This window comes from Ammodytes marinus (assembly GCF_949987685.1).
Source record: "Ammodytes marinus genome assembly, chromosome: 5".
Classification (NCBI taxonomy): Eukaryota; Metazoa; Chordata; class Actinopteri; order Uranoscopiformes; family Ammodytidae; genus Ammodytes; species Ammodytes marinus.
In genome coordinates this window covers 22,372,334-22,398,572 of record NC_137234.1, presented here as the reverse complement: position 1 = coordinate 22,398,572, position 26,239 = coordinate 22,372,334, and the positions used below count along the sequence as shown (strand labels likewise).

General features: G+C 42.2%; 4 protein-coding genes across 8 annotated transcripts in view; 3 read left to right on the top strand and 1 right to left on the bottom strand.

Moving 5' to 3' along the window:
• Positions 1–5,904, top strand: part of LOC307250644 (serine/threonine-protein kinase WNK1-like) — a 33,766-nt gene extending 27,862 nt beyond the window's left edge. For 3 of the 4 annotated variants that reach the window (XM_080027773.1, XM_080027771.1, XM_080027772.1), the window contains 6 exons: positions 72–390; positions 742–919; positions 1,005–1,192; positions 1,362–1,523; positions 2,475–2,689; positions 2,806–5,904. In XM_080027773.1, coding sequence (XP_079883899.1) covers positions 72–390; positions 742–919; positions 1,005–1,192; positions 1,362–1,523; positions 2,475–2,689; positions 2,806–3,198 — 1,455 coding nt within the window. In that variant the 3' untranslated portion in view covers positions 3,199–5,904. The remainder of the gene's footprint in view (positions 1–71; positions 391–741; positions 920–1,004; positions 1,193–1,361; positions 1,524–2,474; positions 2,690–2,805) is intronic. The other variant, XM_080027774.1, reaches the window with a different exon arrangement.
• Positions 5,905–6,287: 383 nt separating this feature from the next.
• Positions 6,288–9,701, bottom strand: rad52 (RAD52 homolog, DNA repair protein). The gene is made up of 9 exons (XM_080027619.1): positions 9,608–9,701; positions 9,458–9,525; positions 9,242–9,360; positions 9,041–9,116; positions 8,710–8,942; positions 7,524–7,714; positions 7,026–7,109; positions 6,717–6,923; positions 6,288–6,623 (listed from the first exon to the last, which is right to left on the bottom strand). The coding sequence occupies exons 1-9, from the start codon at positions 9,654–9,656 to the stop codon at positions 6,562–6,564; spliced, it is 1,089 nt and encodes a 362-aa protein (XP_079883745.1). The 5' UTR covers positions 9,657–9,701; the 3' UTR covers positions 6,288–6,561.
• A 3,246-nt stretch (positions 9,702–12,947) lies between these two features.
• Positions 12,948–21,124, top strand: prr5a (proline rich 5a (renal)). Its single transcript, XM_080027987.1, has 11 exons — positions 12,948–13,174; positions 14,410–14,552; positions 16,405–16,530; positions 16,781–16,861; positions 17,341–17,389; positions 17,514–17,571; positions 17,681–17,772; positions 18,183–18,323; positions 18,750–18,885; positions 18,981–19,259; positions 19,350–21,124. Exons 2-11 carry the CDS (start codon positions 14,410–14,412, stop codon positions 19,628–19,630), a joined length of 1,386 nt encoding a protein of 461 aa, XP_079884113.1. The 5' UTR covers positions 12,948–13,174; the 3' UTR covers positions 19,631–21,124.
• Positions 21,125–24,337: 3,213 nt separating this feature from the next.
• Positions 24,338–26,190, top strand: tmem60 (transmembrane protein 60). Of its 2 annotated transcripts, none has more exons than XM_080028616.1 (2): positions 24,338–24,408; positions 24,822–26,190. In XM_080028616.1, the coding sequence occupies exon 2, from the start codon at positions 24,885–24,887 to the stop codon at positions 25,287–25,289; it is 405 nt and encodes a 134-aa protein (XP_079884742.1). In that variant the 5' UTR covers positions 24,338–24,408; positions 24,822–24,884; the 3' UTR covers positions 25,290–26,190. The 2 variants fall into 2 exon arrangements, with proteins under 2 accessions (XP_079884742.1, XP_079884741.1); XM_080028615.1 differs by having other exon boundaries at positions 24,357–24,548.
• Positions 26,191–26,239: the final 49 nt, after the last annotated feature.

The window sequence follows — 26,239 nt, the reverse complement described above, 5'->3', positions numbered from 1 at the left end:
GTTAAATCAGTCTGAAACGATTAAACCTCAGGCACAGTTCAGTAAAATAATCTTCATCTTCTCTTTCTCAGGTGACTGTTGCTACCGATGGTGTGACTGGCATCGTTCCATCTCCCTCCAGCATTGTTTCTTCTTCTTCCCTCCCACCGTCCTCTACCTCCTCCTCCTCTTCCTCCTCCTCCCCACACTCAAGCCCAGAAAACACCCTCCACCGGTCTTCTTCTCTGGCCAAAGGAGTCTGTCAGACTGACTCTAGAAATGGAGCTTCTTCTTATTCTACTGGTGGGGCCAGTCAGCCAACCACTATTGGGCGCTTCCAAGTGTCCACGAGCGCCAATGCCACATCGGGGCCAACCACTGGTTCTAAAGTGGGGCGGTTTTCTGTCACAGGTGTGTAGCTGGTCCACAGTAAATAAAGCTAGTTGTGATCTGTAGTATTAAGATCTCTTTAAGAGTCTTTGGATTTGGTTAGTTAATTTACGTTAAACAAAGATTTTCTACAACTTGTTCATGGGTACATTTTTAAATCGTGTGTGGTTCCAAGTAGTCATGACCTAGGCTTTCATTGAAACAACGCCACTAGACACAAACGCTGTTTTACAAGACATAAAATGTTTACATACAGTTTTATTTTTTGATTTAGTGCGAGCCCCAGCAGCTGACGTCTTTTTATGCATGGGGCTGGTTCCAAGGTTACTTATTCAGTTGCACTTATGGCCCAATGTGTTTAATATTCCTCAGTGACCCCAGCAGCAGAGTCCAGTCCACAGGGCTCACATGGCTCCAGTTTGCAGAATGGGCCCTCGTCCTCAACCTCTGATCCTCATAACACACATACCCATGAAAGCAGTGGCAACGATGATGACTCTGAGACTGAGGATGAAGCTTTGCAGAAAGAAATAAGCCGTCTCAGAGAAAAGTAAGCCTCATGTTCACCATCGTAGCTCCATTTCCTCCTATGAATGTCACTTCACACCTCAATGCCTCTCTTTTCCGGCTCACAGACATATGTTGGAGATCCAGGCCTTACAGACTCGTCAGAAACACGAGATAGAAATCCTGTTCACACAGATGGGAAAACCCGGTCCTGCTTCTGTCACCTGCCCTGCTGTGGCAATGGCTGGAGGTCGGCGTCGGCGCAAGAGCCACAAATCTGCTCGTGGCAGTGGACAGCCCAGCCCCATACATTCAGGTAAGCGCAGTGAACTGGCTTTTCAAATTGGACGCTCACTTTGTCTCAGGCAATGTCAATACTACAGTTGGTGTTTAATGGACCGGCTCTCGATCACTGAAGCTGTTGAAACAAGATGTCCCTGTGTAAATGTTCACAAGTCATTTGTGCGTTGTGCTCATATGCTCAGGATCCCCAGCTTTAGATCATGGTCTTCATGGTCCAGAGTCCCCTCAAAAGCAAGGTTCACCCTCAGAAACGGCAACAGATGCGTCGCAAGTGGTTAGCAGGTCAACCACGCAGCAGCTCAGATCCTCTCCATCCATGCCCAGCCTCAGTAGCCTCTCCATAGGTAAATGCGCTTAATCCCTTCACAGTGAACTACTTATGCTGGGTTTACACTACACGACTTTTCACACGATTTGACAGCCGCAGACAATATTTCAATGTCGGACTGAAATCACAGGAGTCTTGCTGGAGTTGTGGCGTGCGCCCGTAATCTCAGTCGTTTGGTGTAAGGTGGTCATCTGACCCGATTTCATTCAGTCTTCTTCCCGTCTTGACGTTCCGACACTATCAAACAGGTTTGATATTATCGTTAGTCTTGAGGGGTTGGCTCAAGCGAAATGACGTGAACACTGTCAACAGCCAACGGGTGCACTGTCTCCAGCGCCAAACACGACGCAGGAGGAGCGGCATCAGTCGTGACCGCCTTTTTCAGACACTTTTACATAGCAGCCTCGGCTGGAGAACCATGCTTACAACCCCGCAACCTTAACACTTTACCGTCACATTTAGGGGTAGGAGTTAGAGTTATTGGGGGACGAGATCAGCAAATAAAGCTGGTCAAATAACTACAGGAAGTCCCCCGCTCGGAATTTTTAAAAAAAATATTTAAATTAAATTAAATCACAATCGCTTTTGCAGTTTTTAACGTGAGCATGCATGACATTTAGCCTACATTATAAGGGCATATATTCCCAGTCCATTTTACCTACTAAAAAATACTTTTTATTTGATAAATCACTTTTAATCCCCGGTACCAGGTTTGGAAATAAAATTTATCTCACAAGGAATCTAGTTGTAGTCTTGCAATATTAGACCCCCTGTCTTTTCAAAATCTCATTCTGTGACTGAAAACTCAGAAAACTAATGACTAATTGTCCTCAGGTGTGAGTTAATTGTCTTTAGATGTAAGAGGGTGTCAGTCTTCAGTCTTTTAAAAGTGCTCTGGTGTAAACCCAGCATGTTTTCCTTGAGCTTTTTTTATATTTACAGATTGCCTCTTGTCTTGTTTCCCCAGGATTAAGTGGGACCAGCTCAGCAAATGGTTCAGGCCACAGCCAGAGTGATTCTACTTCCCAAGCGACTGGACCTACACCTCCTTCCTCTCACACTCAGAAGGGGAAGGGCACCTTCACTGATGACCTGCACCAACTGGTGGATAACTGGGCCAGGGATATCTCCCAGTGCAAGAAAGGTCCTAAAGCTGGAGCACAGGCATCACTGGGACATGATGTAGGCATTCAAATCATTTTTTTGACTTGTCATATGTCATAATTTAGATTATTTTTTTTTCTCTCATGTAACAACCCTTTATACAGTGGTAACTCTTGTTTTTTGCTCTATTACAGATTATACCGCCGGCCAACATGGGCCGTAAATTCTCAGCTCCAGGCTTCCTCTGCCCAACACTTCCCACGCCTTCCAACACCACGTCCACCTCCACCACCAACATTCACCTCCCCATCCCAGCCAATCCCTCTGTTCCTTTGGGGCCTCGTAAAGGCTCCCTTGGTCCAGTTGCCCCGGGGTTTGCATATGCCTCAGCCCCCTACAATGCTCCTCAGTGGGCAGGACCCACAGGCACATGCCAGGTCGGCATGCTTAACCCGGCACAGCCACTAACACAGTACCAGCCGCCTACGACAGCCTCAGTGTCCCTGCACCAAGGCTACCACATGGGCACCACACCAGCCCCTCAGAAATCAGTCAGCCCGGGAGGGTCCAACCTGAGGCCCACGTAGCCCAGTCAGAGCCTCGGTCCAGGCTGAGACAGAGGGGCCACACAGGGCAGAGAGAGTAGACTGTCGTTGACCGAGAACCACTAGCTCTCTGTGCATTTTGCTGGTGTTTGCTGGCTGGATATTGTGCTTTTTACTTTTATTTCAACTTTTATTATTATGTGTTTCTTTTTCTGTAATAGAGTTGACCTGTGTGGTTCAAGTCCTTTCAGGCAGAATTAAATCTGTCTGGCAATTGGAGGGAGAGTGCAATACACATCCACAGCACAGGAATCTCACACTTTTGCCTGCTGTGGAATCGAGCTGTGAAGAGTCAGTTGGTTGCGTCTGGTGGTGTAATGACCCAAAAGCTTAACCAACGACAGCCAAAGATGTCTTTTGAGAGCAGACGTTGCAATGTTGTCATTCCTTTTTTGAAGAGAATGTAGGAGGGATTCTGGATCTGGTTCACATGCCTTGGTCCTGACTCTCAGCCGAGCTGGGACTGAAAACAGTTGATCTAACACACCTTATAGACGCGCACACACACACACACACACCTGACTAAACATTAACCTGGTTGAGTGACTTGGGATGGCAAGTTAAGTTGTTTCAGAGAGTTAAGGGGAGTCTACTGTAAGAGGGAGAGAAGAGCTGGACAGTTTGTATGTCTATGGTGGAGTAGTGAAGCGTTAGGAGAAGAGAGATGTAAGTTATGCAGGAGTGTGATGGACAGGGTTGCAGTAAGAATACATCCCAGTGGTTACCTATGGAATAAAATGCAATAATGGCAAAGAGTAGATACATTGTCCCTTGTAATTGTGGCCTTAAATCCCCAAACACATTTAAACATTGACTTTGTAAATAGATATTTCTTCACCGGGTTATGATTCCATGTTAAGCATATTTATGTCCCTGTGAGAGTCTGAAGTCGTTGTGATTTGAGTTGTCCATCTATACAGATTTATTATCATACCGATTTATTCCTCACGTCAGCCAGTGGATCTGCCACATAAGAACGCATTACCCAGGTGTTGGCCACCTTCAGAGTTTGAAACTCACAAGGTGATGTTGCTGTAAATCACGGTCTGGGTAGTTGGTGTTTTGATTTTTTAAGTAAGAATGAAATCGTAGGAATCCCAAGTTAACACGTGAAACCACTTCACTTCGTGCTTAGCAATGAGATATGAGCAGTTCAGTATCCTCTTAGTTTTGGTTTATAGTATTTGTGGAAGGTTTTAGACCCTGAGGGGATGCTGCAGCCCAACTTTTCCCAGTTGTTTACACAGATGGTGCACAGTCCATAGATGAACAGGTTGTTAGTGAAATCAAATATCTCCCCTCATAACATTTAGCCATCACCTCCTAAATCACAAGTGTCTGGGGTTCTCTTTCTGTGGTCTGTTTTTGTATGCGTATATTTAATAAAACAAATGTTCTTTATGGACCTGTATTCAACCATCAGATTTTGATGTTGTTTCACTGTAATTATTATTAAAGGTTGTTAAACAACATGTAGTTAAAGGAATATAAAAAGTGCAATTGCGGGGTTGTTGTTATTGGTATCCTACTCACCACGCAGGACTCCTGTGCTTTGTTAAGCTCCTCTATCTATGACTGCCCTGCCCCCCTTTTCTATTTAATTGTGTAAATATGTTAATGTAAGTTGAATGCTTTCACGTAATGCTCAAGTCACTAGTCTGCTTGTGGTGACCCACTCTACATGCACATGCACTCTAACCTGTAAACACGAGGAACACTTTAGTGCCTTGCATCTTCACTAATGATAAGTTCCAGATTCATCTAGTCCTGTAGATGTGCCTGTACTGCAGAAAAACAGTCATCTAAATCTGTACACAACATAAACGCAACAGGCGGCAACATTACTGTCAAACAGCCAACTCAGAGGATGTAACACTGAAGACACACACAGGACTGCAGAACAAAGAGCACACTGAGTAATGTGGAAACCGTTTCTTTTTCTCACTACAGTTACATTTGTGTTGGTTGTGTAATCAGCTGTGTATTTATATTTGGCTCATGCGTACATGGATTTGGCTGACATTTGTTTTTGTGAATATCATTCAACAGAAGCGCTTGTTAATGCATCGAGTGAGCTGTATTTAGGTTCTCAAAGTGGTCGCGCTCTCATGCTGGCTCAATTTTTGTCTCAGACCAGTGCTACGCTGTATTTGTGACCCTTTCACCTGCTCTTAGATCTGATGAATAGTTAAACTTCTCTAGAGAAATAATAAGTTACTGCAATGCAGAATATGCAATGTTTAAAGTTTTAAAGGGACTGAGGGGTAATGGAAACATTTGCATGCTGATGAGGGTTGTTACTGACTTACATTTCTTTTGTTATTGGAATATTAGAGATCTTTTTTTATTCTTTGCCTTCCTGGAAGGCTTCACTAAGTGTTGATCTGTTCAGTTGCCATTCACAAATATCACAGGCTCAACTTCAACATCAGCATATCATTTCTGCATGCCGGCTTAACCTATGTTTAATCTTTCATATGACAACCAACTCGCAACTGGCCACTGTACAGCACAAGCTCTCAACAAAGCTTATGGTCCATGTGCTACGATGCTATTATCAGTAACTATCACAGACACAGTGATATCTGTTGAACTCTTATTTGTGATCCCTCCTTACTGATTTCCTGTGATTCAGTGTCTGTTTTGTGTGTTTTTCACATTGTACAAAATGTAAAAATAAATAAAAAAATATCGATTAAAGCCCTAATGTTTATTGGTGTTCTTTTAATGTCATGTACGCTGACAACTTGGTCTTAGTGCATGCCTTTTTGAAGTAGAAATGTGCAAAGGTAGCTCATTCAGGTTCACTAAGCTCAATCACTGGTAGTCAAGGGGAGCAGGTAAAAACATCACCAAACTCTCTTTGTGCTTGTTGGGACTTATTTACCACGCTATGTTGCACGTTAGGTTATTTAAAAACGAAATACATACTGGAAGGAAACCAGAAAGTGTCTGTGATGGTCAAGTATGTATTTTATTCTAAAATGACTGAACTGTAAAAATATAGAGTGCAGCATAACATGGTAAATAAACAAGTCCCAGCACACAAGAGCATTTAGTGATGTTGTACATTTTATATTTTGACTCCTCTTCACTACCAGTGTTTGAGCTAAGCTAACCTGGATGAGCAACCTTTGCCAATTTCTCTATCAAAAATGCACGCAGTTACAGGAATGGTTTCTGTCACCTTTTCTTGAGCTGGAGAGTGAGGCAAAAAAGCTAAACATTCTAAATGTTGAACTATTCCTATACATATACAATACAATAAATATAAAAACAAAAGTAAAATCATAAGGGAGGATTCTTCAAAGGGTGGAGGAAGCTGCGGAACAACAACATAAAACGTCAAGTGTCCAGTTTGCGTTTCTTCATGTGCTGTCCTTGTCTGTATGGACTGAAAGCTTCACCTGAAAGGTTCAAGAACAACAAAAAAAAAACAATGAAGACACATGAAACTTCAGCCACCGGATCACCAACAGCAGCTCCTCATCCACTCTCACCTGGTCTGGCTTGATACTGGTCTGGATGTGGAGGTCTGGACTGTCTGCTGCTGCATGACAGCTGGGCCTTATCTGGATGTCTGGCCGGGTGTCTTTGAGGCGTCTTACTGCGTGTCTGCATGGTGTGGTTCCCGGTGGGCGTGCCAGCAGGGACGCTCAGCTCCTCAATCCCATCCAGAGTGAAATCCCAGAGCTCAGGATCATCTGCTGAGAACCACAAGGCAGTGAGAGGAGTGAAGAGATTGCTGCTGGAAAGTAGAGAGAGGTTAGGTACTGTATGCTCAGCCCTCTGGTGGAGGCTTACGGCACCTGCTAGATACTGCTCCCTGCTGCCGGCTTTCCTGTCTACAGCTGAGCCCCTGTCACTGCACACAGGTACGCTTCCTTCATGACCTGGAAGGGATTAGAAAATCCACCAAATTATACTGAAATAAAATAGACTAAACAGGATAGCCAAACATATTTTTTTAAATGCAATGTTAAATCTGGCCTTATTTCTTTTACCTAGTTTTATTTTTAAACCATTCATGCATTTACTTGCAAGACGGCAAAATCAGAAAATAACTATCAACTTCTTATGTCCCATTTAGATACTTTACATCAGCAGGTTGGACATTTTGTTAATTTTAGTGGCATTGAATGTGACAGCTTCCTCATCCAGTTGCAAGCAGAAACCTTCCGTTCTCCAGGAAAATGGCCTCATGCAGTGTCACTGTAGTATTAAAACTGTCTCTGCTAATAAAGAAAAACCTGCCCAGTGCAACCTCATTTGAGACCACTGCTTTAATCATCAGAAACCCTTAATACCTCCACTGGATTCTGGGCCAATAGCGATGTCTGTGTCCTCAGACTTGGTTTGATCATGTTTGGGCTGCAGCTTCTTGGCCTCCATTTCTCTCCTGAACTTCTCTTGTAGCTGCTGCTGTCGAAGCTTTCTCAGCTGTTTTGGGTCTGTGTGCGCTTCAGACCCAACAGAGTCCACCGATTCTGTGTCAGGTCTTAGAAAGGAGGTAAAAGAAAGGAAGGGAATAGATTGAAGGTGATGCACGTGTATTAACAAACATATCAGGGATTCTTGAGAAGCGGGACAAAAGGCTGTCTTCTTATATTAACTGCTGTTATAAAAGTAAACATATTTAAAATTGTAGATGTTATTAGGGATTAAGAATAGAATGTCTGGAGCACAATTATCCCCTTAAATTTAATTTTATCATTATGTCAAATATATGACACTTGTTATCTTCTCACAACGTCCAAAACAGTGTGTCTACAGAGAAGGGATCAATCATTCATATGCAATAAAACCTCATAAAAATGTACTTTAATGATTAAAAATAGCTTTTCTCATCAACAGCAACACTAAGTAATCTCTAATATCAATAAAAACTATTTTTCTACAACACAATCATGTTTTATAAGGTTTCTAAGTGGTGGGACACTGTTTGTCACCACCGTCAGACAATCAATTAAAATGTAAGAAAATCAGACAAAATAAGGGGCAGCTGTCACTATGAAGGACCTCTTGTCACATTCTACCTCTGCAAAGTACATTAGAGTCAGACAGGCTCTGTTAAGTGTTGTAGTTTTAGAATATTTTACATTCAAAATCTTGAAAGTCCTGCGTCACAACCATGATACGACAACACCGACAAAAAAAAGTATATTCAAATATTTTTTGTGGCCTCTGTCAGTCTTGGTGAATATTTGTGATCACTATATGGGTCTAGCATAAATTGAGGGAAAATGAATTTGTGTTTTTGGTGTCTGACTGTGTTGACACAAAATAAGGAATAGCAAGGTAAAAAGCCCATTTTGATAAAAAGGACAAAAGCTGGGAGGTTGTGTCAAAGCTTAGCTCAGTAGCTTAGTATATGTTGGATACATACATGTAGTTTAATTTGCCTAAACATAGGGTTTGTATTTTTTCAACATTGCACCCTGTTTTGTCCCACTTCTCAAGAATCACTGATATACTAAAGCCACTGCTTTTTACCTGGAGTCGACATTCTCCCTTTCCCCGCCGGGAGCAGGGCCAGCACCGTGAGGAGTATGAACTTCTGAACAGCTTTGGTTCTGGTTGAGGACTTTGGGCTCCAGCGGGGTCCTGCCAGGACCTACCGCAGATAGACGCTTCTGTTCCCGGACCAGACTGGACAAGCGGGCCTTGGCCACCAAGGGCTCACCCTCACAGCGCTTAGTGTGGGCCGGGTTTAGAGGAGGAGGTGGCTATGTCAAGAGGAGAAGTGACAAGATTAAGCATCCAATGAATTTCTGAATGAATGTCAAAACACAGAATGACTGAAAGTCTATCTACTGAATCTGACCTGTTTGGGGATCTTGTTGATGGCTTGCAGGTATTCTTTATTCAGGATGCAGTTTCCAAGGACATTACCGAAGCATCTTAACATAAACAAGTTTTTTTTAATAAAAAAACATGCACAATAAATGCAAAACACATTTAAGATACTTTGTATGTTCTACATTTTTCTTCATGTTTCAGATTGATAATATCAAAATCCCAGTACTTGAGTGCTCTCTTCATGCCGTCAGTGACAGCTTCCTTTCTCGCCTTTTCCAGTGACAGCGCTTTAGATTTCAGTCCTTCACTGACTCCGTACCCGACATCCTCATGAAACGAGCCATCCTTGAGGAAATGTTACACACACATTGCAAAAGAACTATCTCAATCAGATGGTCCATAACAAACAATGCAGTAAAATTAATATGGTTATTCAACCAACCTTCAGCTGCACTTTGATAAACGCGCTAACTCCGACATAAAACTTCCCATTAATGAGGTCAACGAAGTCTGTAAATATAGAACAAGTTTGGTTAGTCTAACTGTGTGGCGTTCGCATAACTTTGACAGGACCTGTGACTACGAGTCGTACCGACATTCTGCTGAGAGATGGAGTGAGACCATCCATTGTATCCAAACATCTCATTAGCCAGGCTGATGACACGGTGCCCTTCAATATAGCACACCTGGAAGATGTGAGATTGAGACGGGAAGCAAGTTTATATATTTTTGTGGTCTCATGAAAAGTGTTTTGTTTTTTAACTGGGAGAGGAGCAAATTTGGGTAACATTTCCTTTAATTGTTTTCACTTGAAATTACATTTTCATTGCAATAATCATGTCATTATTAACCCAGCTGACATACACTCAAATCTTTCTTGCTCATCTGCAACCCTGGCTTCACACAGCAGTACAGAAGGCAAAGGGCAGAGAGACAAACAAAGACTTGCCTTTTGTCCCCCTCCTGCCAATCTGCTGCTGATGTACTCGGGTCCCAACTTCTGCTGCAGAGCATGGTGCACAGCCTGGTACTCCTCAGCTGTGTAGGTGCACTGACAACAGTCCACAGAGGAGAGCAAAATAATAGCATATTTTTAAGATAAATACAACCAATTTCTTTTCAATTTTGGACTGTGTTTGGCTGACGCTGAAAAGTTATCAGTGCATTACTACCACCACATAGAGTAACCACAACACAAGGTTAGACCAGTGCAATTGTTTTCTCTCCCAAACTCTCCACACCTGATGCTTGTTTGATTCAATGAATGAATGAGTAATTGACAGGAGTTTACAGTCATAGGAATATCTGCTGCACTCCTGTAATGTAGCCTATGCTATCCTACCGACCTGTCCGAAGTTGTTGGCTGCAGAGTTGCTCCTCTCCTCGGCGCAATTGGACATGATTGCAGAGCTTCCCTACAAAAGACAACCGCTAATGTAACTAGATAACTGCGGCAAGCTTCTCTAAGCCTAAAAAAAGTCTCTTTAAATTATTCATACCTGTGTCACTTCCTTATTATTAGGTAGCCTCCAAGGAAGCCAGAGTTGGAGTTAATGTTAAAGGTGGGTATCAGTTATTACTGGCCTCAGTTTACTATCACATTAGCCCTTACAAGTTAGTTAGCCCACCCATAGAATTACAAACTCACCAATAAAATTGTCTCAGAATTACTTTTTATGGTTTGAGTTAGCGGGAGCACAGGAGTGTTTACATTTCAGCTAAACCAGATGAACTTCCCGCTCAGACCGCCGGGGGGAGGAGCTCGCGCTGCCTTCGCGTCCTGTCGGAAAATATAAATGTAAGTGAAATATCGAGATAACCTATCTATCTTTTATATAGGCCTACTATCTATGAGATAAACCAAATCCCCACGGAACCATCTGATCTAGGGTAGATCATCACCACTCCTGGATCACACGCCAATCAGAAGTGTTGCTGTTACCATAGAGACGTTACCCTCTTGGTAATGGTTATTGGTGGGAGGCCGGTACAACGTAGCAAATGTGTTCAACATTTTTTGTTCATCATGTTTGTTTAAAATGTTTATCTTATGTGGCTCAGCTAGGGTTAAAATCCTGAAATTAAAGATGAATATGTTTTAAATGTTCAAGGCTGAACTTGAAAATGGAAATTATAAAAAAATAAATTAATTTGGAATAGCCTAATAGCCTAGTTTCAAATAATTTTTCATTAATATCATATAAATATTCACATTGATCATAACGGCCCAACATGTCCCGAATGATTATATTAGAAGGCCTATGGAGGAAAATGGCAAATATATATATATATATATATATATATATATATATATATATATATATATATATATATATATATAACTATAATATATATATATATATATATATATATATATATATATATATATATAGCCTATATATATAACTATATATATAGCCTATATATATAACTAGGCCTATTAGGCTATTACTAGGCTAATATGATAACATGACTACACCACACTGTTATAACCTCTTAAGTAATGTAGGCCTAGTGTGTGTGTGTGTGTGTGTGTGTGTGTGTGTGTGTGTGTGTGTGTGTGTGTGCGTGTGTGTTTTGTTTTCTCATTATAAAAATCGGTTGCATCATGTAAACCAGTTGGCATTTAAGGGTTGTACAGGCCTAGGTCTAGTAGCCTATAGGCATATGCTCAAGACTGAAAATCAAAAATATATAGGCTATATTGTTTTTTTAAATGTAAACGACTAATTTAGGCTATATCATATTGATATTTATGTTAATCATAATGGCCCAAAACTGGACGAAGTAAATTAGTAGCCTATGCCAAATTTAAAAATCCTGCAAAAATAAATGCATTTGAATCAAAAGGCTATTGTTAATCCTTGACATAGGCCTATACCACACTGTTAATACCCCTGAATCAAATTTGCACTAAGTATAGGCCTAGCCTATTTCTTTTAAATCATTTATTTGTATTGTTCCTTAGAAAAAACACAAGAGATAGCCTACCAGGCTACCTCTGGCGTTTAAAGGGTTAAATCCTAAATATAAAGATGAAACGGTTTGTATAGCCAAGACTGACGATATAAAATAAAATTTTTTAAATTGTATAATTTGAAACAATTAGGCTATTTAATATAATATTAATCATAATTGTCTAATTAACATGGAAAATTGGTCCTGCAAAACTATTTAAATCAATAGTATTGAACATCCTTGTCATAGCTATACCACACTCTTATAATTCCCATTAAAATAACACATTTTCATTAAGTATATTCCTTTTAATGAATTTACTGTGTTTTTGGTAAAGATGAACGTGGTAGCCTATGGTCTAGACTAAAGTTGAAGTTGAGGCTAGGCCTATATTTTTTTGTAATTGCACAAATTAATTCATAGCATATAAATATGCCCAAAATGGTCCGAAGGAGTAAACTGAGGAGTTATTAAAAGGATGTAGGCTACTTAAGGTTACTGCAACAATGTAGCCTATTCTGTAGGCCTGTGCATATTGCGTGATTTTTTTTGTGACGTTTCTCACGAGGCCCGGTTATTTACATCCCAACCCGTGGAAAAAGGGGATTATCTGCAAAATGCCCGCGCCTGCCTCGACAGATGTCAAAACACCCACTGTGTAAAACGGCGTGGATTTGGGTCAGTGCGGGATACTATGCGTTTACTACTGTGTTTTTGTATCATACAGTAGGCCAAAGCAACGTGGCACATGCAGCAGGCCTTCTGTCTCTCACTGCCTGCAGTTCATTCGATGAAAGAAGTCAAACATTTCCGGGCATGTCCAGGGCATGACAGAACTCATGCCTTTGTTTTATTATTTTTTTCCTTTCAGTGATTCCCTCCTTTTGCATAAAGCCATAACCACATTGCGCGTGCACGCGCGGCTCGTGGCCGCGTCCAGGTTCGCTTTGCATCTCGTCAAAACAAAGCGGGGGCGAGCCAGAGAGCGAGCGAGCGGGCGGCGGTACATGCTTCATGAATGAGTCCCCCTCCAACGCACCACAGGTCGGACCCTATCCTCCGCCTGTATCCTGATGCACATGCGGACCGGCGGGGAACAATAGAGGAGCCAGCCGCTGATGAGCCCGGACAGTAAACATTTGCCATCGGCACTACATGACCGTTTCATCCCACCAGGAACAACACGACAGGATACAGCACGGTGAGTGCAGGCTACAGTGGGCGGGCAGAGGCGCATGACACACGGCAACTTTGTGGCCATTATGCTACAGTTTTTTTGTTCATCCAATGGTGGACCTTAGGATGCATCTGTGGTGAGATAGGCTACCTGTATTCCCAAGGCAGTCACGTTGTTTGCTTCATGCTCGCGTCTACATAGGTATAAGGGGAAGAAAAAATAGAAAAGCCTCCACGTACGCACGACTGGTTGTACATTCCTCTCTGTAGGACAAAACGTGGACTGTTGATTGTGTGTCTTTCAGGCCGATTGCTATTGGTCGTTTTATGTCGATTAAACATGACTGAGGCAGAATAGCGGGGTATATAGGCCACATAAGCTATGGGGAAGAACAGAAATGATAAGTGCATCGATCTGACTGTAGTTGCCCCTGAAATCCAAGGAGGAGGAGGGGTGAACAAAAGCAGAACTGGCCAGACTGGCGTGGCATGTCGGGTAGACGCTGTGCAGCGTGTGGCTCAGACAGAGGTGTGATCTTACTCTAATCTGGAACCGCAGGGCCGATCCCACTGAAAACACGCCAGTCACCCATTTTATCAGTCGCATGCGGCGCTGGGGTGGCAGTGAATCAGCCTTGTGTTGTGTTTTTGTCTGGAGAGTGACAGCCCAGACTGTTGTTCTCCCCTCTGACCATGGGATGGTGCTTTACTATGTACAGTATAGGTTTATATGGGGGAGACACCCAAATACACACACTATAACACTGTACTGGCTTAGGCTACTCCAAGAGAGCAGGCCAGTGGCTTTACAGGAATAACACTCATACTGTACATGCACACACATGTATTTCCCGTTTTCCTGTCTGATGCAATGCTTGTGTCATTGCTTTTGGTAAGGTTAGAGTCAGGTTGAGCTGTGATTGCAAAACATTCCTTCATTTTGTTGAAATAACAGTCAGTGACAGGAGAAGGAAACAGAAAGCACCCAACTGATTTCAAGCTAAAACTCCTATATGCTACGGAGGTCACAAATGTGTGGCTTGCTTTTGTCCTGGGCGCCTGTGACCCTAAGTCTGCCATGAATTTTGATAAGTCTGTTTTGGTGTTTCATTTGTTACGTTTATTGTGTCAAAGCCAGTGGAAGCTGAGGTGCATTCATCATAAGACTGTGGCTGTATGATTTCATGTGCCTTTCTTGATATGTTTCTCTTTAGTCAAAGCTCAATAACCATCTCCTCTACTCCACCTCTTCATATCCAGATGCTCGATGGACTCCGGCGGAGGCATGGCTCCCGGCCCTCCTCCAGAACCCTACCCCGACCCCTGTCCCTAAATTTCAGCACCTTCTCGGCCCCTCCCCCGAGCCCAGACATGGACAGCAGCAGTGAACATCCAATCAGGAGGTAAGGCTCAGCTAACTCCTACCGGGATTAAAATCTCACAGCATCCTGCTGGAAAAAAATGCATTAAATATTCATTAGCATTCTTAAAATCCCACCATCTCCCCCACTCCCAGAGGATTTCACTCAGCAGCAGAGCTTTGCTTGCAGCACATGTTGACCATACGATAATGATCTCCTGGTGGGATGTTTGATTGACTCCCTCCCTTATATGTGTTTACGTCTCATCAGTTTGCACATGTTATTTGTATGTTTTCTCTGACATTTTTGCAAAAGGGTTTCTTTATTTACTGACTGCGTGGGTTTGAAATGGTCCTTCCTTCCTCTTCTTCATGGGGCTAGTTTTTTTTAACATTATCCCCTCAAAATATGCAACTGTATCAATTCAATTTGGTACTTTTTTATTGTTTATCAAATCAAGTATTTGCTTTAAAATTGCAATCAAACCTTAGGTGCTGAATGAAGTTATATTTCTTAGAGGGGGAAGAGGGATACCACTCTCATGTCTTGATTATGAACCTTCAACCATCAGCCAGTTAGCTTAGCCTAGTACAAAGACTGAAAGAGCTAGCCAAGATAAAGGTAACCAAAAGTAGCCAAATCTGCCTTCCAGCACCCTTTTTACAGCTCACAACATAAAATGTTAAATCTTTATTTCTTAAATCCATGTGCAGACTATTTCTTGTTAATGCCTGGTAGTGTCATAGTGACATGACTCCATAAAGATACAATAGTTTTTTTTTTTTAACTTTTGGAAATAGCCAGGCTAGCTGTTTCCCCTTGTTTACAGTCTTTATACTAAGCTAATCAACTGCAGGTTGTAGCTTCATCTTAAGAATATAGATACAGTCGTATTGATCACCTCTAACCCCTCTACTAAGGCCTAAAATTTGTCAAACTATTCCCATAAAGCCTTTATAATCAGTAGCCTTTCAGTCACAACACACTCACACTCTGCAGCCAATTGGTCAAATCCACCTTATTATCTTTAAAAAAAAAAGATTATTATTATAATGGAGATCCAACATTTCGAGAGATGTCCGATTGATTCTGGCTTTGAATATTTAATTCATCATTGAATTCATTTTTCAAACAAGCAGACAAAAAGATGACCTTTAATCTGTGTAAGGGGATATAATAGAAGATAAACTGAATGTCTACATGATCAAATATCAACATCTTTATAAATATCATTAGCGGCCTCACACGCCGTTGTCCTGCACCAGCTGTTCAGTAAATTGAAGAGCAGGAAAACCTTTCTTTATTGTTCTCCTATTGTGTGACTGCTTCCTATCCCTGTTGTTGTTGTCAATACTTCCTCCTCCACCTCCTTCACAGTGACAAGTGCAACAAAGACCCCACTGCTCCAGTCTGCTTACCCTGCAGTTTCTCTGGCCTCTGTGCTCTGCATAACTATTTATTTGCCTCTATGGTTGTATTGTAGTGAACAGAGAAGGCAGAGAGTTAGGAAGACTATGCCCCCCTTCAGTGTGCATGTGCCTTTGTTTTCTCCTTCCCCTGAGTGCAGTCAGTGGCCCACCTCTGGACTTGGCTCCGCCCACCCTGCTCTTAAATTGCTGTCCCTCTTGCGCCGTGCATCACTCTGTCCTACTTCTCTCATCCTCTGTCACAGGCCACTCTTATTGTATTGTCATTGTGCTTCTTTCGCTCTGCGTATTCTTTCTCTCTCTCTCTCTCTCTCTCTCTCTCTCTGTCTCTCTCTCACACTGCTTCTCCCCTCGGGCTATCTCCTCTTGTTTCTTCTTGCGTCTCTGTGTGTGTGTGTCAGCCTATAGCCTGACCTTCTTTCTCTCACTCTTTTATTTTAAACTTCCTCTCTATCTCCCCTCATGAGGACTCTGCATCGGCTCAAGTTGATGAGCTCCCCTAGCCTCAGTGAGCTGGGAAAGAGTGAGAAGAGTTCACCAGAGGACAGAGGGGAGAAGCAGAAGAGGGCAGGAGCAAACGCCACCTGGAACAGGTACGCCAAATACAATCAGGGTTGCAACAACAAAAAAAATCAACTGCATTTTAGAACAATGTGTGTGTGTGTGTGTGTGTGTGTGTGTGTGTGTGTGTGTGTGTGTGTGTGTGTGTGTGTGTGTGTGTGTGTGTGTGTGTGTGTGTGTGTGTGTGTGTGTGTGTGTGTGTGTGTGTGTGTGTGTGTGTGTGTGTGTGTGTGTGTGTGTGTGTGTGTGTGTGTGTGTGTGTGTGTGTGTGTTACTTTGCAGCATCCACAACGCTGTCATAGCAGTCTTCCAGAAGAAAGGTTTGGCGGAAAACGAACTCTACACCCTCAACGAAGGTGTCCGGTATGTTTAGCCACCAGACACACTGCACAGGGATTATATTAGACTGTTGATGTCATTTTGTGCTATAGTTAGTATAATTACTGTCTTTCTGCGTTTCTTGACTGCATGCTTTCTTGTGAATGAGTTTGTTTATGTGCGTAGTGTACTGTACTGTGTGTGGGGCCTGGGGGAGTCATGTGGCTGTGCCAGATATCTCATTATCTTTCTAAACCAGACCCATGTGCCTCAATTGAAGCACAGTAAATGTACATTTCCTCTCGCCTACACAGGAAAGGTAGACTGCAAGGCACATTGGGTTCCACCCTGTGTTTCTGTTTGATGTAATTGCACAGTCCCATGTTATTAAATGTAGTGAGGTAGTTGGAGTGTTGTTGACACTTTATTCAGGACGTAGCTGATAATGTCCATCTACTGATTATTGACACTGTGTTTGAGTCATAAAGCGAAGCAAGAGTCACATATTTGTTTTTGTTTTTCAGGCATCTGTTAAAGACCGAGCTGGGGTCCTTCTTCTCAGAATACCTTCAGGTAATAGCCTTGTATGACTGAATGAAACAGGATTTGGATCTCTATTGGCATCATTAAGATGAGTGGGGTGGTGGTGTCTCAGATAGTGTATATCTAATGACGTAATTTTCGCTGTATTTCACAGAACCAGTTGCTGACCAAAGGCATGGTCATCCTTCGGGACAAAATACGGTTCTACGAAGGTAGGACTGATTTGGAATTAGGGGGATGATTACATTTGGTGGTGGTCTGTGAAAGTGCATTAAACTTTGATTGACTGGTGTGTGTTCCTGTGGGATTGATTTGATGCAGGCCAGAAGCTGCTGGACTCTCTGGCAGAGACTTGGGACTTCTTCTTCTGTGATGTTCTCTCCATGCTGCAGGCCATCTTCCACCCTGTTCAGGTATACAACCTTTTTTTTTTTCGTTTATGTTTACAGGTTTTCAGGTTGTCCATCCTTCAGTACATACGTCTGTGTCCCTCCGTCCGGGCCATTCTTGTGAGCGCAATATCTCATGAAAGCTTTGTGGGATTTTCTTAAAAGTTTGCAAAAATGTCGATTCTGACTCAAGGATAAACTGAATATATTTTGGAGGTCAAATGTTACTGTAACTTCACATTTTGTCAGGTCACAGTGACCTTGTACCATATTGTAGCTTCTTCTGAGCTTTACACACCACTGTATTTTAACTGTTCGGTAACTGCCAGGTGGTATTCTAGTTTTTGTTAATTTTCTTTTGCCTTTGCCTAACTATCCACCTTTTGTTGGATGATGATCGTTGTCGCTCAATTGCCTGTCCTGTATATGTGTAGGGTAAGGAGCCCTCAGTCCGACAGCTGGCTCTGCTTCACTTCAGGAACACCATTGTCCTGAGTGTCAAGTTAGAGGACGCCCTGTCCCGACCTCGGGCCCGTGTGCCCCCCTCTGTCACACAGATGCTGCTTATTCTACAGGTAGGCCTGCAGGCACCAAGGCAAATTTATTATAATATCTATGTATCAAATTCCTTGTGCACAAATGTCAGATTGATTCAGAGCCCAAAGTGACATTTTACTGTTGTTTATGCTCTTTGTATCCATGTGTCCGACTACATTAATACATTAGGGGGTGCTTGTGGTGTAGTGGTTAGAGTGTACACCATGAGGCTCAGTCCTCATCGAAGCAGACCTGGTTTGATTCCGACTCTGTCTCTCCAATTATAATGCGAACAAAAAAAATCTTTAAAAAAATAAAATAAAATAAAAATTCAAATGAATCAATTTACACAAACTAGAGACCGACATTCGCAGCATTTCCGCCTGTTTTATAAACTTTTGTTTTTAAAACTACTTTCTAAGCCTTAAATCCAAACTTTGATGCCTGTCTCTGTCTGTGTTCAGGGGGTCCATGAGTCGCGTGGTGTGAATGAGGAATACCTGAGGCTGGAATCTCTGGTTCAGAAGGTGGTCTCCCCATACCTAGGCACCCATGGGCTCTACTCTGGAGATGGTACTGAGGCACATTGCTGTGTTCTGGGTGAGACAGCGTTGGCGCAATTTGATGAAGTCTTGTGTATGACGAGTAACATTCATGAATCAACGCCCTCAATGCTTTTTCGTCTCGTCTTTCAGAGAAGTGTTTGCCGTGGGGCTGGCCCAAGGCTGCCGATCCACCGTGTAAAAACCCTGTGGTACGATCCAAGAGCTACAACATCCCTCTGCTGCTGACACCGGTGGCAGAGTATGACCCAGATGCCGGCTCGGTTGGCAGTGGAGGAATTCGGCGGCACTCGGCCTGCGAGATCATATCATGCCTTGATGAGCAAGGACTGGCCTACGCTGACCTAGCCTCGGGGTCCGAACTGTCTGGCCCCTCCTCCAACAGGCTGTGTGTGGGCTCACAGTTCAATGGTATGACACAGATTAAGACGTTGCAATGTTGGTTATTATGAAGAAAAAATAATAATGATCCACAATAATCCAGCACCCGCTTCTTCACAGGTATGGGACAGGCAGGAGCCAGTGCCATGGCCATGCCTCTTTCATATCCATCCATCCTTCCCCTTCACTCGTCAGGAGCTCTCCACGGCACCGAGGCCACAACAACAATGACAGATCTCAGCAAGGGTGTATCCTCCACGCCGCCCAGTGAATCATCCAGCCCTGAAACCATAATTGGACGAAGGCTAGATTCTGCCGACTCAGACTCGGACGGGATATTTATTGATTTCCCACCCCACTCCTCAGAGGCTATGGGGTACAGCAGGCAGAGCATTGTGTAGTTAGGATTGCCTTTAGAAATCTCACACTCCAACCCGGAAGCACACCCCCATCCCCCTCCAGTGTGTGCGGTGATAATCTGTGAGAAAGATGAAATAAATCTACATTTCATTTAATGGGTACCATCTTCTTTTCTTACCGTAGTACGATGAGTTTCCACAACGCGTCCATTCCAAGTGCTTTCACTGGTGAAGGAAGACCTTGCACTTTTGTCTTAACAACATGCAAAGAGGAACTGATTTTAAAAAACTGCTTTACCCAGTTTTCGACTTGAGGACACTGTAGTTGTGACTTTTTATCTTGCATTTTCAAAGGTTTTTACCAAAAGAAAGAATGTTCTTAGAGGACAAGTATGGTCATATTGTGTATTTTTCTTTTTGACAACGAATCCCATGAAAGCCTTAAATCAACAATGAATTGATCCTCTGAATAGTATATTTTTAGTCAATCCTACATATGTGTTGATGGTACTGTAAATGACCATGTAGTCATCATATGATATTTATCTGTGGCTGAAAATGGTACCCAAAAAATTTACTATTACCCCTGTTTAAGTCACTTGTGAGTGCACAGCTTTTTGAAGGAATGTTTAAGCTATGTTTAAATATTGAAACTACATATTTGTACTTTATTGGGAACAAATAGGCTATAGTGTCACAGACGGAAATAAGAGAGTCATCAGAGATGGTCTAACGCATCGTTGATTTTGGTCTTTTCATGAGAATTGATGACAAAATCAGAAATATAAAATGTCAGTTTTGTCCTATAATCCGATCGAGGAGCATATAATCAACTGAATTTAAAATAACACAAATGACCAAAATTGTAGATATGCATTTTTTACACAGCATCAGCTTCTTATCTGTTGAGGAGATTGCTTTTACAACCACCATTACACAAAAAATTACTTAAGGAAAACGTTACATATTTTTTATGGATTTGTTTTGTATATGTGAGTTTTATGTTTTCGCTTTGCTGTCTGCCTCCTGGCAGAAACGCAGTAATGAGGTCCTCTGCTCTCATTTTTGTACGGAACCTAATGTAAATGTGGACTGTTGGATTGTTTTTGTTGACTGCGGCGGTCATTGAGGTCTAATGCAAAATTATCTTCTTAGAGCAAACATCAGTGTGACAGCATATGCTTTTCTGTATTAGCTCTGTCCAGGAGGAGTTGGAGGAATCTGATGATGTTTGTTGTTTACATTTGACAAAGACATTAACATTTTGGCTGAATGTCATCTCACACACTGTATTTTGCACCACCTCTACCTTGTAAATAAAAGTGCATTGTTGGTTTTTAGGACGGCTAGATAGTGTAAAGTGAGCTCCTACCTTTAAATGACTTGAGATTTTAATAAGGGCTTTTTAACTGAATCTTTTTCAAACAATGTTTTACCTCAAGCGTTTTGTACTTTACTTTTTTTGACAATCTATGATGTCTACGGGGATGTACTTTGTATTCATTTGTTATACTAGCCCAATAAAAATGTAATCAATTTGAATAGAAATGAAAGACATGGGTTATCTTTGTCTATTTAAGCAATTGATTTATAATGTATATAATATTGTATCTGATTTACACTACAGCAAAGTGTCCTAATAGCCATACAGACCATTTATTCTTTGGTTGTAAAGGTGTGAGGATCTACAGTCGGATCTGATTTTTATTTTTATTATGTTTTTTATATTTATTCTTTACTTTTAGTCTCCATTAGGTTCCCTATAATAAGGGCTGTTGCCAGGTACTTGGGTCATGAGTCCAAATCCGCTTTACCTCCCACCCCAGGATTTTTTACATATTTTATATTCAGAAAGGCTGAGAAAAATCAATGAAAGGGTGGTCTTCTCTCATACTTCTCTAAACATATCAGCGATTTAAATGTGACGGTCACATACAGGGGCGTAGCACCAAATTCTGGCCCCTATACAAAAAGTCCTGAAAGGCGGTCTTACAATACACACGGCTCTCTGATGAATGACCAAATCATTACTTTTAGCAGTGTTTCTCCCAGAAAATGTCTTAATGAAGGTGGTCACTTCACTGGCCAGTGTCACAGGAGACGCGGCGAAAATGTTGGGGGTATTTTGCTCAAAGATGCCAATGCGCACTATAAAAATAAACAACTGTTTATTTGAATACGAAAATACAACACACACTGACCTTACAGTTGTGCATGGCCATCACTCTCATGCATTCATCAGACTTTTCTCTGCGCTGTCTGAGCTGATGGATAGGTTGTGTTGCCACAGTGATGTGGAGTCTTAAACTGTTCTAGCTTTGCCAGCACTTATATCTGTACAGCTAAATATCCCCATAGAAACATTGCTGCGTTTATTTTCGCCACCAGTTCAATTCATTGTCGGCTTGCTCCTGCTTACTCTCCCGCACACATGCCTTAGTCATGCGCAGGCCCCTGATCTCCTTGCAAGGTTCAGGGGAGAAAAAAGCCAGTCAATTATTTATTTTTTTGGAATGGCATTGTTCAGGGCCTTCGAAGATCGGGGCCCCACATTTAACTTGTTAAAAAAAAAAAAAAAAATTTGATAGGCCTTGCCCGCACTTTCCCCCGCAGTCCGTCGGCCCTGGTCACATATGCTCATTTTCAGGTTCAAATTTGTAATTGGGTTTCTATTTTAGAACGTGTGTTTGTTGTGTAGTGCCCAAAGCCCCTTTATATTTAAAACAATGCCATGGCTAAATCTCCTATTTTCTGCCTCTCTCTGAAATGCTTCATTTTTAGAGTAGCCTCGTTTGAGATGTCGCCGTCAGACCAGCGCAATTATGACGCGCGTCTTGCTGAGCGCACAACAAAAATGCTGCAAAAATGCTGTGCGCTCAGCAAGCCGAGCGTCATAATTGTAATAGGCTCGTTCGACCTGTCGCCGTCTTGCTAAGACCTGCGCAATTATGACGCTCGTCTTGCTGAGCGCACTGCATTAAGGTTAGACTTTTTGTCCCACTTGCACCCGTGGCTGGCTGCGGCTCGGCTGCTTGAGACTTTGAAGTCCCGCGGTATCAAGACGGACACAGACACTGGAGCAAGTCGCTGCAGTTGCTCCCCACGGGCTGCGGGAGCGAAATGTCTGATGGGAAACGTCTTGCTGACAGGCGGAGCTGAGCGCTAATTGGGAGTTTAAACCCCGTGCCTTTGATGCGTTTCCCCAATTGGTTAGGCAAAAGTCTGACATCACCGCTCAAAATTAAATTACGATCCATTCTTTTTGATTTTAATTTATGTTTAATCATTAGGCCGCCACAATATGCATTTAAGCAGAAATGTACTTAATCAGAGTTAAACCTCTGAACCCTTGACATAGAAATAATTTGGATGTGTAACTCTCCTGTATAGATATATTTAAAAGTGAACACAAACTTGAGTCACATAAGATCTTGGTGAAGTGATTTTTATACCATTAAGATTAAATCATAGGCTTATTTCAAGTGATCTAAATGGTCTGGGGATTGTATTTTACATGTAGTGTTGCAAAGCCAGACCAAAACTACAACAAGTAGTTTGTTTGTTACACATCATAATACAGTTCATCATATCCATCTCTACAATAATAATAAGGGATCTTTTCTTAGACCTTCTTTATTTAGGCCGATCATATTCGTTATGTGAAGGGAGAAATACTAAACCTCCTTTATTTGGATTTGTAAATTATTCTTGTAAATTATTCTTTATCACTTAAAAGTAGGTGTTCTAGTAAAGTAACAAGAAAGATAAAGATGTGTGGGGAATGGGGATATTAGCTTATATCTCGTTTCTTGTTTTGAAAATGCCCCTCGCTTTTAAAGTGTTTACTCGTCTTTGTGTTGTGTTCTGCTTCTAATCGGTTGTAGCATGTGTGACTCTCCTGCGAATATGTTTCTAATAGGCCTTCAAAATAAAACTAGAAAACGAACTGCATCCGCAACAAGGACGCTACTTCCGACTCGGAGCTGTCCGGCTTCAGTCAGGCATTTTCGTCACTCCCCCGACTGCACTCGGCTACTCTCGTCTACTTTCCAGACGAGCTGAAAGTTAGGTCGAACGAGCCTAATGTGTCCCTTTAAGCCACGCCTTCCAAAAAGCCCGGTCTGCTCGGATTGGTCATCTGGGGGTGTGCTTATCACAGGTGGGTGGAGTTATAGGCTCGTTTGAGAAGGAGCCGTCTGGCTCACACCTTCGATCATATTACCAAACCTCCTTTATTTGGATTTGTAAAATATTTTTTATCACTTAAAAGTATTTTTTTTTAGTAGAAGAACAAGAAAGATAAAGATGTGTGGGGAATGGGGATATATCTCGTTTTGAAAACGACCCTCGCTTTTGAAGCGTTTACTCCTCTTTGTGTTGTGTTCTGCACTTCTATATGTTTCTAGAAGGCCTTCAAAATAAAACTAGAAAACTAACTGCATCCGCAACACAACAAAGATGCCACATCCTACGGCACATGCAAGTTGAGCCAACTCGGAGCTGTCCGGCTTGTAAGGCTTTTTTAAGTCACTTCCCCGACTGCACTCGGCTACTCTCATCTACTTTCCAGACGAGCCGCAACTGAACTCAAACCACTCAAACGAGGCTATTATCTATCAAAATACATCAGTGAACTCGTGCTTTTGTTTTGAAAATAGAAACAGGAAGCCTTGCAGTTATCAATTAAATGAATTAAAATATTACATCCGTTGATCAAACCCGTGCTTTTGTTTTGTAGAGCCGGAAGCATTGCAGTCACTGCTGACGGAACACAAGCAAGATGGAGCTAGCTACTAGCTACGAGCTATAATAGCTAAGTGGTAACTACTTTACACTTCTTAATTTGAACCAGTTGCTTTCCTGTTCAAACTGTTCGAAATCGCTTGTCTAAAAGAACTGACACTTGCCTCGCTGCTGAAGAGTTTGTCTTTCAAACGGGTTGACTCCCCTGGTCTGCTTGGTAAGCCAACTTTCTTTGAACAATGTTTTTGTTAGGGTTTCACAAGTTAGCTATAGCTAATCAACACACAGTAGCTTGTGAGCGAATTGTGTTGCATTTTGGTTTATTTCCTTTGTGTGTGTGTGTGTGTGTGTGTGTGTGTGTGTGTGTGTGTGTGTGTGTGTGTGTGTGTGTGTGTGTGTGTGTGTGTGTGTGTGTGTGTGTGTGTGTGTGTGTGTGTGTGTGTGTGTGTGTGTGTGTGTGTGTGTGTGTGTGTGTGTGTGTGTTCCTCAGTCTCCTCCTGCGTCTCTCTGTGGGTGTGTGGAGTGACACTGGCTCTGTGCCAGGCCTCCGTAGATGAAGATGTCCCTAGCCCAGCGAGTGCTCCTCTCCTGGATCTTCGCACTGATCTTCCTCATCATGCTGGTGCTCAAGCTGGACTCAAAGATCCACTGGAACTGGTTTCTCATCTTCCTCCCTGTCTGGACCTTTGACACCATCCTCATTCTCATGCTGATAGTGAAGATGGCGGGGCGCTGCAAGCCAGACTTTGACCCCAGGGACGGCGAGCAGAGCCTGAAGAAGAGGCTGTGGTACCTGACGGCCCTGCTACTCAAGCTGGCCTTCTGTCTGACACTGTGCTCGCGCCTGGAGAGACTGGTGGACATGTGGCTCAGTGTTGTCTGTGTCCCACTGTGGGTGCTGCTGGGTGGGGCACTGGTGGAGCTGGGACACAGTGTTTTCCACTATAGGAGGGACTGAACCGGCGAGGACTACGCAATATATGGTTATGAAAATATAAACTTTTTACACTTATGTTACGAGGGGTGAATACTGACCTTAATTGGATCTGGAATCTGATCAATCCACAATAATCGGTTTCTTTCATTATAAAATTGACAGCAGCTTGTGGTCTGTCAATGAGGTTTTCATAGTGTGTTTTTAAATGCAGGGAAAGAACAGCACTAGTATCAGATCAGGAATCAATAAGGAAAGAAAGAAGTTGGAAAGGTGCGTCCCTTTCTCTCAGCACAGTAAGAGCTAAACGTGTGTCACTTGGATTTTACTATGTACACCAGTCCACACAGTGTGGCATCTTTAGAATCAATTCCGCCTTCACATGTTTGCCTTCTAGCCTGTTGAGAATATAAAGGTTTTTATTTATGAAATCTGTGCTGCCAGGTAAGACTGTTTAACAAATGGAGCCGAGCAGATGGGTGCACGTCATCTGCCTTTGTGATACAGAATCAGTTACTTGCTTCGCTAGATGTTGGTCTATAATTCACCTTTTCACATTTAGGCCACACATATATTGTTCTCAAAATTACATAGTAAGATAATCTGTACTAGAATGCACTGACCATATCATACCTTTTTTGCGATGTCACTTAGGAAAAGTATAAACAAGGATTTTCTGTTAAGCAGTTTGGAACCTCAAACTTTCACTGTCGCCATGTAAAAGTAACTCCCTCTAAACATATGGGTTTAAAGAAATGTCCTTTGCCATGTGCAAAGATGTATTTTATGTATTAAATTTGTAGTTTACGTCAAGTCAAAATGTCTGCTGTGAAAAAGGCCTGCATGCTAACCTCAGCATTGATTACATGATGGCATTCTACATTAACATCGACCCATTAGTACAACTCACGTTAAAGGGAAGTTATAAATTATGACTTGAACTAAAGTTATGTTGTTGACATTTTGAACTATTC

Bases quoted from the DNA above. Each gene is read 5' to 3' on its own strand.
- rad52 (XM_080027619.1), bottom strand. From the start codon at position 9,656: ATGTTTGGATACAATGGATGGTCTCACTCCATCTCTCAGCAGAATGTC. The intron at 8,943-9,040 runs GTCAGATTCAGT...CTCTTGACATAG, and splicing joins TCAACAAGATCCCCAAACAG to CCACCTCCTCCTCTAAACCC. The intron at 7,110-7,523 runs GTATTAAGGGTT...AATCCCTTCCAG, and splicing joins TGGCCCAGAATCCAGTGGAG to GTCATGAAGGAAGCGTACCT.
- prr5a (XM_080027987.1), top strand. From the start codon at position 14,410: ATGCTCGATGGACTCCGGCGGAGGCATGGCTCCCGGCCCTCCTCCAGA. The intron at 14,553-16,404 runs GTAAGGCTCAGC...TCCCCTCATGAG, and splicing joins AGTGAACATCCAATCAGGAG to GACTCTGCATCGGCTCAAGT. The intron at 17,773-18,182 runs GTATACAACCTT...GTATATGTGTAG, and splicing joins CCATCTTCCACCCTGTTCAG to GGTAAGGAGCCCTCAGTCCG.
- tmem60 (XM_080028616.1), top strand. From the start codon at position 24,885: ATGAAGATGTCCCTAGCCCAGCGAGTGCTCCTCTCCTGGATCTTCGCA.